General features: G+C 28.7%; 1 protein-coding gene, 1 long non-coding RNA gene and 4 other non-coding genes across 7 annotated transcripts; 5 read left to right on the top strand and 1 right to left on the bottom strand.

Moving 5' to 3' along the window:
- Positions 1-1,021: 1,021 nt before the first annotated feature.
- Positions 1,022-2,872, top strand: LOC140921096 (uncharacterized). Its single transcript, XR_012163971.1, has 2 exons — positions 1,022-1,797; positions 2,320-2,872. It is a non-coding gene; the product is annotated as an uncharacterized lncRNA (long non-coding RNA).
- LOC113787841 (small nucleolar RNA Z267) lies at positions 1,158-1,230 on the top strand. Its single transcript, XR_003474363.1, has one exon. It is a non-coding gene; the product is annotated as a small nucleolar RNA Z267 (small nucleolar RNA).
- LOC113787844 (small nucleolar RNA R44/J54/Z268 family) lies at positions 1,442-1,528 on the top strand. Its single transcript, XR_003474366.1, has one exon. It is a non-coding gene; the product is annotated as a small nucleolar RNA R44/J54/Z268 family (small nucleolar RNA).
- On the top strand, positions 1,709-1,795 carry LOC113787847 (small nucleolar RNA R44/J54/Z268 family). Its single transcript, XR_003474369.1, has one exon. It is a non-coding gene; the product is annotated as a small nucleolar RNA R44/J54/Z268 family (small nucleolar RNA).
- On the top strand, positions 2,092-2,171 carry LOC113787869 (small nucleolar RNA snoR122). The gene has a single exon (XR_003474391.1). It is a non-coding gene; the product is annotated as a small nucleolar RNA snoR122 (small nucleolar RNA).
- A 2,401-nt stretch (positions 2,873-5,273) lies between the features above and the next one.
- On the bottom strand, positions 5,274-10,327 carry LOC101511919 (serine/threonine-protein kinase BSK2). 2 transcript variants are annotated; one of them, XM_004508950.4, is made up of 10 exons: positions 9,912-10,327; positions 9,485-9,711; positions 9,064-9,199; positions 8,047-8,180; positions 7,631-7,736; positions 7,162-7,247; positions 6,673-6,861; positions 6,395-6,559; positions 6,143-6,256; positions 5,274-5,783 (listed from the first exon to the last, which is right to left on the bottom strand). In XM_004508950.4, exons 1-10 carry the CDS (start codon positions 9,997-9,999, stop codon positions 5,532-5,534), a joined length of 1,497 nt encoding a protein of 498 aa, XP_004509007.1. In that variant the 5' UTR covers positions 10,000-10,327; the 3' UTR covers positions 5,274-5,531. The 2 variants fall into 2 exon arrangements, with proteins under 2 accessions (XP_004509007.1, XP_027192921.1); XM_027337120.2 differs by lacking the exon at positions 9,912-10,327 and having other exon boundaries at positions 9,064-9,195; positions 9,485-9,627.
- Positions 10,328-12,820: the final 2,493 nt, after the last annotated feature.

The following is a 12,820-nucleotide window of genomic DNA, read 5'->3' as shown; positions in this document are numbered from 1 at the left end:
ACATCATTGTATTTTTATACTGTAGGAAAAAAAAAATTTGGTTAAATGATTGCTATTTTCACGTATTCACAATTTTAATGAGCTCGTTCCTAAATATATAAAAATATAATCCTTTAATTTTTAAAACATCAACAAATTCTTTTCACTAAATTTTACGTAGTATTTTGATTTTTTTTATAAGTAAATATTAATAGTTAATTAATTAGTAGAAAGAAAGAAATATTAGTAATAGTATCTAAATTTCTGATTTCGTTTTGAATATTTTTTTTAGTGTCTCTCAATGTACAGATAAATTGTATAAACGAAAGAAATTACAAATCATTTAATAATGAAATGATTAAATTCTTAATTCTAAATTTTCTTTAAAATAAATTATAAACAAAAAATAATTAATTTATATTTGAGAAAATTGTTAATTTGAGTAAAAAGATATAATTGTTACTCATAGTCATTTAATTTAATTTTTACAGTCTCATCTTAACAATTGACTCCACAACTTAAATTATTCGTTGTGTCATTTAATTTTAAATTGATTTATTGAAATTTAAAAATGAAAGCTATATTTAAATGAATAGATTTTAAAGGTGCATTAATAAAAAAAAGATAATTAGTTTTTATAATTAATTCATTTTAGAATTGTAACATGTTTTCTTTAAAACCAAGAGTAAATTGGTAATGATCTTCCATTAGAATTAAATACATCATATGAGTTTAATCTTCGAAACAATTTTTTATTTAACTTTACTTATATGTTTCGACTAACTTCAAATTACTAATTTACTATGAATCGTTTTTCAGTTAAGGGTTAAAACAAAAAACATTTTTGTCCTTCAACTGGTGACGAATGTCTAATGTATATACTGTAGTATTTAATTTTAACAGTGGCAGTGATTTCGTACTTTTAAGTGATTAACAGTGGCAATGAGGCGAGTAAAAACAGTGGCAATGAGGTTGATCTTTTCCAAAAAATCTCTCTATATATATTGCTGATAATCTTAAACCCTATTATCATCATCACAATCGAAACCCCTCAATAGGGTTTTGATCTCCCGATTGCATTTCGTACTTGTTTTTTTAATCCTCATTCACTAGGTTTTTTCTTCTGATCGTTGAACTTTATTAGTGGTTCCATGTTGTGTTTTTAAACTATTTATAATCGTGTGCCTATGATGGTGTTAAATATACTTTGAGATTTATTTCTATGAAACCAATTTTCATCTGAGGCACAGGCTTATTCTCAATTGTTTCATATGTGAATTTCAATTTTTTTAATCTAGTTTTACTTTTTAATGAGTTTATCATATTGATCGGTTCTAGAGTTGAATCCCCTGATTCTAATCTCACGAATGCTAGTGTTTAATTTTTTCTGCCATTTTGAACTTGTTTTTTTCTTTGTTTAGCTACATAATTAAAGGTTGGATCTGGTATAAGAAATTTGTTATATGCAGATGATGACAAAAAAGACAGGGACATCAGCACTCCAATGGAGAATGTTGACTTAGTCTAATGGGAATCTCTCTGATGCGTTTTAACGAAATACCATCTTTGTTTCTCATCGTTTTTTATTTATTTGAACAATGCTATTTTTTTTTTAAAATTAGACACCTGGTTTTCATTATTGATATTGTTTTGTCACTTCAAATTATTATCTTTGCGACGTTGAAAATTTGTTCTTTAACTGGTCTTTGTGTTCATCTTGATTATACCATATGCAAATGACGATAAAATAGACAGGGACATCAGTACTCCTAATTAGAGGATGACGATTTGTCGTTGGGAATCTCTCTGATGCATAAAGTATTTTTAAACCCATTACTTGTTTATAGTTTACTAGTCTTTAAACGATTGTTTGTCACTCGTTTTAAATATCACATGAAAGTTTTTTTGTGTAGTCACGTTGATATATCAGGAGTATGAATTTTACGTTATATTTGTTTTCCTCGTCACTTTTGATGTATTGTGTAGTCTAAAACTGATATATAGGAATTCTTACCAACGTTTTATTGTTATTGTGGTTCCAAATTTGATTTACAATATGGTAGTTTCACTTGACTGGGTTATATGTTTTATGCAGATATTTTTTAATGAGTTGGCCAATGATGTACTCATTGCACGTATTACCAGATATTTTATTTGATGATAATCTCAAAATTGTCACTACCTCTGAGGCCATTTCATACTGTGAACATTATTTCTCATGCATTAAAAAATTCCATGCTTGTTTTGTATTTCCCATGTTTTATAAGAATCGTGTTCATTGTTTGTTTTAATTTTGTTGTGATTTTACTACTCTGATTTGGATTGTTATCATAATAACAGTATTACGAGCCTAATGATTGTCATAAAGAACGGAGATTTGAATATTGCTTTTGTTGAAGCATTTGATAATCTCTTTGCTCCAAAAGCAACTGATGTAAAAAAGTGTTCTATTGTGGTATTAATGAAGGCTGGGTTAATGTTGGTTTGGATCTATAGAAAAAGTTTTTGGATTTGCTGATAAAATATATCAAATGCGGCCGGTTTCTCTCTTTATTCTTGGTTTGAAGAAGCTTCAGTCTCCAGATTTTTGATTCTACAAATATACATCAGGATTGAATGTGGAATTCAAGGAGCTTGAAGTTCAAGTTGCATGGTGTTGTATGGCATTTGAATTTTGTATTGCATTTGATCACAATATTTCAAGATTCTTATTCTGTTCTAAATTTGTCAAATTGAATTTTGGTTTGAAGCCTCTCTTTTAGGTGGTGCTTGCGCAATATTAAATTGGCAAGGGTAGTCCCTGTTAAAACAGGGTACTGTATGTTTGTAATGTTTGTAGTCCCTGTTAAAAAATAAAATTCATTGAGAATATTTTTATCAGTTTGTATCAATACTTTTTATTGGTTTATTTCAAAAACAGTGGCAATGAGGTTGATCTTTTCCAAAAAATTTATACTGTGTAACTACGTTACAACCAAAATTTTCATCCTTAAATTTTATAGTTAATTTGTCTGTTATGTCACATGAACACAATAGTACTACTACTAGGCAATAGGCACGACCACGTCCTTTATATATATATACATACTTTTAAAAAAAAATCCTTTATATATTTTTCATCTATCTATAAAGACAAATAAATTTTTTTTTACAGAAAGTAAATAAAAATTTACCAAGTTAGGTATTGAAAACAATGATCAAATATCTATTATAGAAAAAAAATATGATTTATTTTATTTTACTATCTTATTTCATCCATTAACACCTATTTAAATCAAAAATAAAATAGTTACTCTTTTCATTTAAAATATTCTAATATACCTAAATTGACCTTCATACATGCAACCACTTCAAAGATTTTCTTTTCTTCCGGAAGATACGACCATTTATTACAATTTATTTTTTTATAAGAAATAATTAATTGTTTATAATTAATACATAAAAAAATAAAGAACACATAGTTTTCTCCAATAAATTTTTTAAAATATCACGAGATAAATATTTATCATTGATAAATTTAATAAAAATATGAAAAAATGTTTATAATCGATAAATATAAAAATAAATTAAATATTTATCATTAATAAATAAAAAGAATGTGAAATAAATATATTTATCACTGCTAAATATTAAAAAATATGAGGTAAATATTTATCATTGATAAATATAAAAATATTTGACAAATATATGTTATTGATACATAAAAAATATTTGATGCATAATCAACAATGATAAATATAAAATAAAAAAATAAAAAACAAAAAAAACACACAAGACAAATATATACCACTAATAAATAAATATGTTAGTCCCTGTATAAATATGTTAAAGTAAATATATACCACTAATAAATATAAGGTATAAATATTTAAATTTTTTGTTTGATTTAGACTCTTGCAAATTCTAACAAGTTTTAAAAAAATCATTTATTAATCTTTTTTAGTAAAAAAATAGTGACATGACTAATTTTAGATGAAGTAGTACATGGTGATTGTATAATTGTTGTTGATTAGACAATATTTAATATTTAAAATTAAAATTAATTTTATTAACTTATTTAATTATTTAATTAAAAACTTAAAACTAATTAATTAATTAATAACCCAATTAAATAATAAATTTCAATATTTTATTTTCAACTCCAAATTTTTTAATAAAAACTCAACAACCTTCGTCTTCATAATTTCTTCATCTTTAAATCAACGATATTCATCTTTAAACATTAAACATAATTTTAATCATATGTGCAAAACATTAAACAAAAAAAAAAAAATATCATGTATCATATAATATTTAACCCGGACGAATGCACGGATCTTTTACGTAATAAATAATATATAAATAGAAGCAGAAAAACGTTTCCAAAACAAAACTAAAAAGGTGGCCCCAAAAAAGTTCAAATACAATATCTTACCATAACTAGCCTCAATATTTTTTTATAAGCACGGAACTAGCCACATTGAAAATACGTGAATGTGTTGGAGATTGACAATATGGCCAAACAAGGTTCAAAATTAGAATCTAGTAAAAAAAAAAAGTTTTCAAAATTAGACAGCAAACATCTACATTGAAGATGAAATTGCATGTGCAGTAGCTGTACAAGTAAGAATGTTATAAACGGCAACTTTGACTTATCAACACTTTTTCAATCAATGTGATGTAATAAACTGAAAGTATTTATTGAACACTTCAATGCCAGTGAGTTTGTCAAGTTATAAATATCAATATGATTTTCATGTCTTGTGGACCTCAAAGCTCAACCGTACACATTGGCTTTGCATGTGGACCTTGTTACACCCGGGCCTCTATCAAGCATTAGCCCCAGGCTCCACATTGTCCATTTAATTGAGATGGACACAAATATTTATGAAACTGTTTAGAAAAACTTATAATTAATATACATAAATTTTTTGTAATATTTTATAAAAACAACTTATATCTTACATAAAAAAATAGTTTAACTTTATTTTATCTCTTATTATAAAAATAGTTTATACACAAGTATTTATGTGATAAACACTTAATTTGTTTATCCAACAAAGGCCTAAATGTGCTTAATGTTTTCTAATATAATTGAGAGAAGGAAAAACCTACCGGTTTATGTACACTAAAAAATCTCACATTGCTTAGAAATTGAAGAAAAACAATTTATAAACAACATCAACTCTTGAACTCACCAAATCACCTTTTACTATAACAAAAATCACGAAAGTTTACACTCAAGACTCAAATCAGATAATATATCATAAATGTAACTTGAACTTCGTAACACTACTATTTATTTACCAAATAGATGATCACCAAACCCAAAAGGCATAATAGCATAAATGAACTTATTTTCATATGGAGAAAATTCATACTACAGGATAGGACTCATTTGTGTGCAAAAATTATACTGTAGTATTCCTTGACAACATTTTATACCAAAGCTTGCACCCTAAACTAGCACCCCACATAACCCTATTCTAGCAAAAGTACATATTAAAGCAAAATAGCATATTTTCTTATGCCAATCTGCTAATTTAATGAGCAAAGAACTACAAATTACAATTTTAGCCACGCCAGCTGTTAGTCCTCTTTGCTTCAAAGGCTGCACCATCATTCAGCATGTCCTGTGCATCAGTTTCCATTCCCAGCTTTGAGAGAGCAAGAGCTTGCAGGTAGAATGCAGTTGGCCAATCGGGTATGCATACCTGTGCCTGCATGGCGTCTCGTAATGCAAGTTCGGCCTGATCGTTCATCAAGTAAGAGAAGGCTCTCCTTGCAAAGACGGTTGCAGATGGAACAGACATCATAACCACCAGCTGTTTAAATCAAAGAAACCGAAGACATTCATTCAGACTATGCTCAATTTTAGCAATGAGCCATAAATCATAATAAACCGTCGTTGGATACCAAAATGACAAGTATAAATAATTTTTCATTTGGATAAGATATAACACAACTGAGCATATTTGGCAACAGATTTTGATTACACAGTGTTCTTCTGGTGTACGTATTCAGCAATCTGATTTAAAGGGTTATTATAAATGCAACGTTTTTCTGTCCAAAAACATAAGTGCAAAATGTTTGGTACTGGAAATAGACGCCTGGCATTGCAAGTGTACAACAAAAGTGTCTCGAAGTCAAACACATTCAATGAAAAGTGAAACAGTGCATCTACCTTGGAATAATACTCAATTGCATTTTTGAAATCCTTGTCTCTGAATGCAATATCGCCAAACTTTTTTGTGTTTAAGATGTCCTGCACTTGTTGTGTCCACTCTTGAAATGAAAGCTGCAAATTACATTCTTAGTTAATACACAAAAGCAACCTTATTGATTTGCATGTCCACATATTCCAATGAGAACATTGGTATCTTGATGATAACCGATAAACCAAATTTTGTAGGCAATGTATGGTGATTTGACATACCTCGTTTTCTGCACCTTCTTCATCTTTATAACCTGTTTTTAACAATATATCATGAATAGCAGTAAGATCCATCCTTGCACAAGCCTTTCCAAGAGGAGAAAGCATGGTTGGTAGTGGTAGCACTGCCGCGGTTTTAGTAAGGCCCATTAACACATGAGATGCTACCTGTAAATGAGGCAAAACACACAACAAATGAAGATTTTATGAAAGGAAAACTAAGAGAGAGTGAAAATGTACAATGAAGATCGTAATTGAAAGGTAAAACTAAATCTAAAAACCTCTTTCTGCTTTTGAAGAGGTGTAACTGCAGTCAGAAGAAACTTAATATCAGGACGATCTCTGGCCTCAAACTGAAGACATTTTGATGCAAGCTCAACCAACTTGGTAGCATCATCATTTGCATATTGCCCCTCTAAGGATGAGTCCATCAACAACAATGCATTTTTCCCTCTAATTAAGTCCAAAGCCTGAAGAACAAATCAAACTTACTAACACCATTCATACCCTTGGGACATAGCATATTCAACATCATGTGATATAACTATGCAGCATAAAAATAGGAACTATTCCAGAAAGTGTAGAGAAATATATGTTTCTCAGCGTGCTTAAAAAACAGAATTAACCATGACACATATAGGCTATAGCACCATCCTGATGTGGATGTAAAGACACTAGATTAAGTTTCTAAATGGATTTGATGGAAAACAGAAAACTTTCTTGTTAACATATGAACAACTTCAAAGTATTTTGGAAGGATGGAAACATACATGGCTTGGGGGAATATGCTTGCCGCTCAAAAGATCCAGAAGGACAGTGCCGTAACTGTAGATCACACTCTCTGCGATTATCCTGCCTGCAGATGTTTGGTACCACAGCACCGTTAATAATACTGTGTAAGATTTGTGGTAAGAGAGTGTTGGCACAAAACAAAGAATCTCATGTAACACATTGTTGCCAATGAATCTACCAACCAATATTTTTCTAGACTCCAAAAAGCATCTTAACAGAGAAAATCACAGATTAAAAAGGATTTTCTACATAATACAATAATATTTATATAGCGTTCCAAGTTCTGCTCTACAAATTCAATAATACAAGTACATAATTAGCCTTTGTTATCAAATGTCCATATAAAAGCCATATCCATCATTGTGGTTGGGAATTCTATAAGCATAAAGTAACTATCTTGAACCAATGTCAGTTATTTAGACAAATACATGTTAGCATGTTTTATACCTGTTCGCAAAAATTCCGGTGGAGTATACGCCAAATTAGTACTGTAGCTTTTCCCATCTCGACTATTTTTCATAAGTCCAAAACTTGATAACCGGGGATCACCATCCTGATGTTTGCAGATAAGTAAGTCAAAGTCAGTTTGATTGCACAATTTAAACATTTGCCGTGTTCGTGGCATTTATAACATTCTTCATGTGCAAGCATATGACTATTGTGGCAATAAGGGATCTAGAGAAGAAGACCATTCAAGAATAAAGTTCAAACAACAAACTGCAGAATAAATTAAAATATACAAGATCGATATACCTAATCATAAAAAGGCATCTACATATATTCACTTATATCAGGACAACCACTGAAAGAATAGTAACAGTATACAAGTGAATGTGTTCATAATGAAAGATTCATAATTATACCTCATCAAAAAGAATCCTATAAGCATTCAGATCATGATATATTTTCCGGTTTTCCATGCTACAATGATCTAGTGCCTGAGCAACGTGATATGCAACTCTAACACGCATTTCCCACGGTAATGGTTGCTTGTCCCCTATGAATGACATAAAACACAGAATTCAACAATTAAAAGTTTACACAAACTAATTATCAAACTACCATTGCCAAGGGAAACAAATGCTACTTGGCTACTTGTTACTTATTAATTGTCCATTCTCCTTATTTCAAAGATGATAAAGGAATAAGAAAAATGAACACTGAATTTTTCATTCTTTTATTGCAAAGACCAAATATTTCACAAATTAAAATCTCTTCTATACTCAACAATAAATATAAAAAGGTAGTCGGTGATAGAACTCAAAGCAAGAAACAAAAACCAAAATGGATGGTCATTCAGCATGATGCCATGCCCAATGTCTTTAAAATTTATATATCATAGAAATAAACTATGGATAAGCAATATAATATTGGAATTAACACAATAAGAACAAAGCTATCTTAGTTCCTACATATGAAGTCAAGCTAGTAGTAGTACAAGGACTTATTTACTCAAGCTATGTTTGGAGTTTTCGCCTCCAGAATAGATTTTTAGCCTAAAATTAATTATTCAACTCAACTTTACGTGAAAAACATAAATCACTTTAATTCAACTCGCTTTTAAAAAAACTCAATTTTCGTCACTGCAGAACCAAAAACACACACCAACCAACAGCTAAAGGCATCATTTTCTCATAAAGAGTGTAATTAGCACCTCTTACTTATTATATGATCTCCATGCCTCCAACAACACAAACATAAATATTGCAAGAGTTTAAGACAGGCAGCACTCCCTTTCAAGAAAAGAATGCATCGGGGATGTACCACCGAAAACGAATGACAATAATGAGAGAGACAAGTGCTGGTCAAAATACTAGTAGAACTAAATAGCTTTAATGACTGCAAAAGTAGTTGAACAATAAGAGGAAATAGAATAGTACAATGAAAAAGATGCTTGGACAAAGTATCATTAGGCATGTACTCTGCTACCAAGAGTCTTTCATCCCCTTCAGCACAACATCCAATTAGATTCACCATTCTTTTGTGCCTCACTTTCCCAACTCCAGCTGCTTCTGCCTGACCAATCAAAACCATTAACACAAACTTGTATTCCTATATATAAAATACCCCAAAAACAGCATAAACAAGCACAACCTATTTGGAATATGAAAAATGAAAATGCATGAAGTAAATAAAATCTTTTTGTTTTCTTCTTATAAGAAATGAAAAACCAAAACTATACAGTACATAAAATCCACATGACCTACAAGTGAATCCCTATCAAATTCAATTCCTATTTTTCATTTAATTTCTCAGTAACTAAATTGAAGGGAAAAAAACAAAGTGGTTAATTTATCTCACCAGAAACTGTTGAGCATCAGGCCAAGAGTGTTTGGAGAAGCGTTTGACAGCAACTAAACGATTGTTCTCAAGCTTCCCTCTGTAGACCACATTAGGAGCTTTCTCGCCACTTTCAGAAACAATGTAATCAGTGCTGAACTCATGTGTAGCCCTTCTGAGTTCATTCAGACCATACTCTTTGAATGCTGGAACTTGAGATTCTTGATCACCATCACCCCCTTCATCACCTTCAAAAAAACCAAACCTTTTTCAAACCAAAAAATACCCATTTGTGTTGAGAAGACACCGCAAATAGATTTTTACTAGAAATAACAATAATAAGGAAAAAGGGTGAAAACCCCATAAAGGAAAATGAAAAGGAAAGAAGAAAAGGAGGTTGAAAAGTGAGAGTAGAAGGAAAAGGAACGTGAAAAGTGAAAAGGGGTACCTGGATCGGGTTTGTTTGGGTCGGGTAAATCAGTAGGAGGGTCTTCAGGAGAGTGAAGATGAGCGGTTTTGGAGTGAAAGCAACCCATGGAAAGAGTTTATTAATATTATGATTGTGAAATGAATTTTAGAATATGATTATGGTGCATATATCTACATAGAAAAAGAAAAAGAAAAAGGGTAGAAGAGTGAAGACGAGAAGTGTGTTGAATGATGAAGCGGAAAATGTTGTGACTGTGTGTGTGGGTCACTGCTACTAATATGTTGCTTGTTGCAGCGGCGGAAACACGGAAGAGAGAGAGAGAGAGGTGAAATTGAAAAGGACCAAAATACAAAAGCTGAGAAGTAAGTGAATGAAACAATGGAAAAAGGAGAGAGAGAGAGAGAGGGAAGCAAGGAGCAGAGAAGGTCACATGATATGGTCTATGATGAAGCACGTGCTGACTCAGGTGGGGCTGTGATGTGAGCCATTTTCCAATGGCATTTTATTTTATTATAATTATTTTTAACAAGAATTAGGAAATTAATATTACAGCGTCACCTTGTGTAACAGACATCAAACATTCAAAGGCATTACCTCACCTAAAACTCGAACATCAGCACAGTTTTTACGTGGACTCATTTCTCATTTCAGGTTTCTGTTCCATCTTTTAAGGCTCTTTGTGTCCTCTTTGAGTTTTCTTCTTGCGTTTTAAGGGAAAGGTTGTGTGATGTAAATTATTTATGCAATCAAATTCAAAGGAAGGAATATGCTTTCTTCTTTTTTTATTAAAAAAATAAGGTGAGGGAATTGTATATAGTCTAATCACTAATATAAATAATATTTAAAGTTTATTAAACTCTTATAAAATGATTTTATATCTGTTTTTCTTCATCTGCACTATTAACTAGATGTGCATCACATACATTAATATAATAGGATATAAATGGGTGGATTATAAGCTTTCGAAATTTAAAATCCAACATAATTTAAAAGATATAAAATTAATTTAATAGTTAAAACTTGAGAGCTAAATAATATAATAACAAATGAGACCTAATATTCATCATTGACATATTACTAACAATTATCTCTGTAAAATTGTTACTAATATTTTCAAGGCTAAATTACATATGCGGTCCCTTGACTTAATTTTAGGTAACGTTTGACTTTTTTATATTTATTTATTTTACGAGTTGGTCTTTTATTTTAATTTTAAATGATAATTTGATATTTTATGTTTTAAAATATCAACAATGTTGTTCTTCTTTTTACAAAAATTCAAAAAAAATCATCAAATTTTTCAAACAAAACTCATAAAATTCATTATCATATTCAATAAAATACAAATTTAATCAAATTCATAACTTAAATCTTGAAATAAACTCATATTTTCATTCTTTATTTGATATTGTTGGAGATGAAAATATGAGTGTATTTGAATATTTGAATTATGGATTTGATAAAATTTGCATTATATTGAAGATGATTATTAATTTTATGGATTTTGATTGAAAATTTTGATGATTTTTTTTGAATTTTTGTATAAAAAAGTATAACACTGTTGAAATTTTAAAACATAAAATATCAAATTGTCACTTAAAATTAAAATAAAGGACCAACTCAAAAAAACAGTATATAAAAGGACTAAAACGTTACCTGAAATTAAATTAAGGGACCACATATGTAATTTAGCCTATTTTCAATTATAAAATGGTAATGTCATTTATTGTAAATATATATATATATATATATATATATATATATATATATATTATAAAGAATAGTAATAATATTGTTTACCATTATCATTACAAAATTTAAACATCTATGTTGAATAAATCTAATAAGAGTCATACTAACATGTGTTCTTAGTATAATATGTTATAAAAAATTTATTGAAAAAAATAATATTTGAATTTTTAAAGAGTCGAGAACAAGTTTAAAACACATATTTCAAGATAACGTTTCTAGATTTAAATTATTAACATGTTAGCATTTTCCATCTAACAATCATCTAATTAATGAGTTTTTGTCTTTCTAAATAAAACATTATTAAAATTGGCACATTACTATATATTTAATTTTTTTTTAGTCTATTAAGATTGACATAAACTATATTCAAGTCCAAAATTGTGATTTTTTAAATAATAATTAAATATCTATTATATTGAATTTTTTTATAATATAATTTTGTTAAAACAATAATTATTCATTTAATTTTGAATGACTAAATCATGTCAAAATAAGATATTTTATAAGATCATTTTATATATATTTTTTAATTGTGTTATTATTGTCATGTTTAAAACAATAATACTTTTTGTTAAAATAATAATTATCTTTTTGTGGATTTTTCAAAACCCAAATACTTAGTTGGCCGTGTTTTTTAGAAGGAAAATGTTATTTAAAATTCACATTAATTTTTATATATAAAAATAATCAAATTATAAATTTTTATTTTTTAAAAGTAATTAATCATATTTTCGGAGAGAAAATATTATTTAAAATTGAAATCAGTTTTAATATATGATATGAAAATAGCATTTTATTTTTATTATAAAAATAGTTGACTGTCTTGATAATGACTTTTGGAGGAAAAATGTTTTATGAGTTTCACATCAACTTTTGTATATAAATTATGTAAGATAATAAAAAATTACATATTCATTTTCTTATAATAAAATTAGTTAGACTAAATTGACCACATGCTTTTGAAGAAAAAATATTGTTTTAGATTGATATCAACTTTTATATATAAGATTATTAACATGAGATGTATAACTGCAATCATCTTTTTAAGTTGTTTTATTTTTCTCATTTTATTTAAATAATTGGTTTTTAGATCAATTTTATTTTTCTTTCGTATGTTTATGCGATTTCTTGATTAGAATCCGATGCTTTTGAGTTTTTTCTTTTTGTTCACCAGT

Source organism: Cicer arietinum, chromosome 7 (genome assembly GCF_000331145.2).
Source record: "Cicer arietinum cultivar CDC Frontier isolate Library 1 chromosome 7, Cicar.CDCFrontier_v2.0, whole genome shotgun sequence".
Taxonomy (NCBI): Eukaryota; Viridiplantae; Streptophyta; class Magnoliopsida; order Fabales; family Fabaceae; genus Cicer; species Cicer arietinum.
Note: the sequence above shows the minus strand (reverse complement) of the source record. Positions and strands in the feature narration are given on the sequence as shown.

Excerpts from the sequence above, each read along its gene's own strand:
- LOC101511919 (XM_004508950.4), bottom strand. The coding sequence starts at position 9,999 with ATGGGTTGCTTTCACTCCAAAACCGCTCATCTTCACTCTCCTGAAGAC. Across the intron at positions 6,862-7,161 it reads AGCATATTCCCCCAAGCCAT|GCTTTGGACTTAATTAGAGG; the intron begins GTATGTTTCCAT and ends TTTGTTCTTCAG. Across the intron at positions 6,560-6,672 it reads CTCTTCAAAAGCAGAAAGAG|GTAGCATCTCATGTGTTAAT; the intron begins GTTTTTAGATTT and ends CCTCATTTACAG.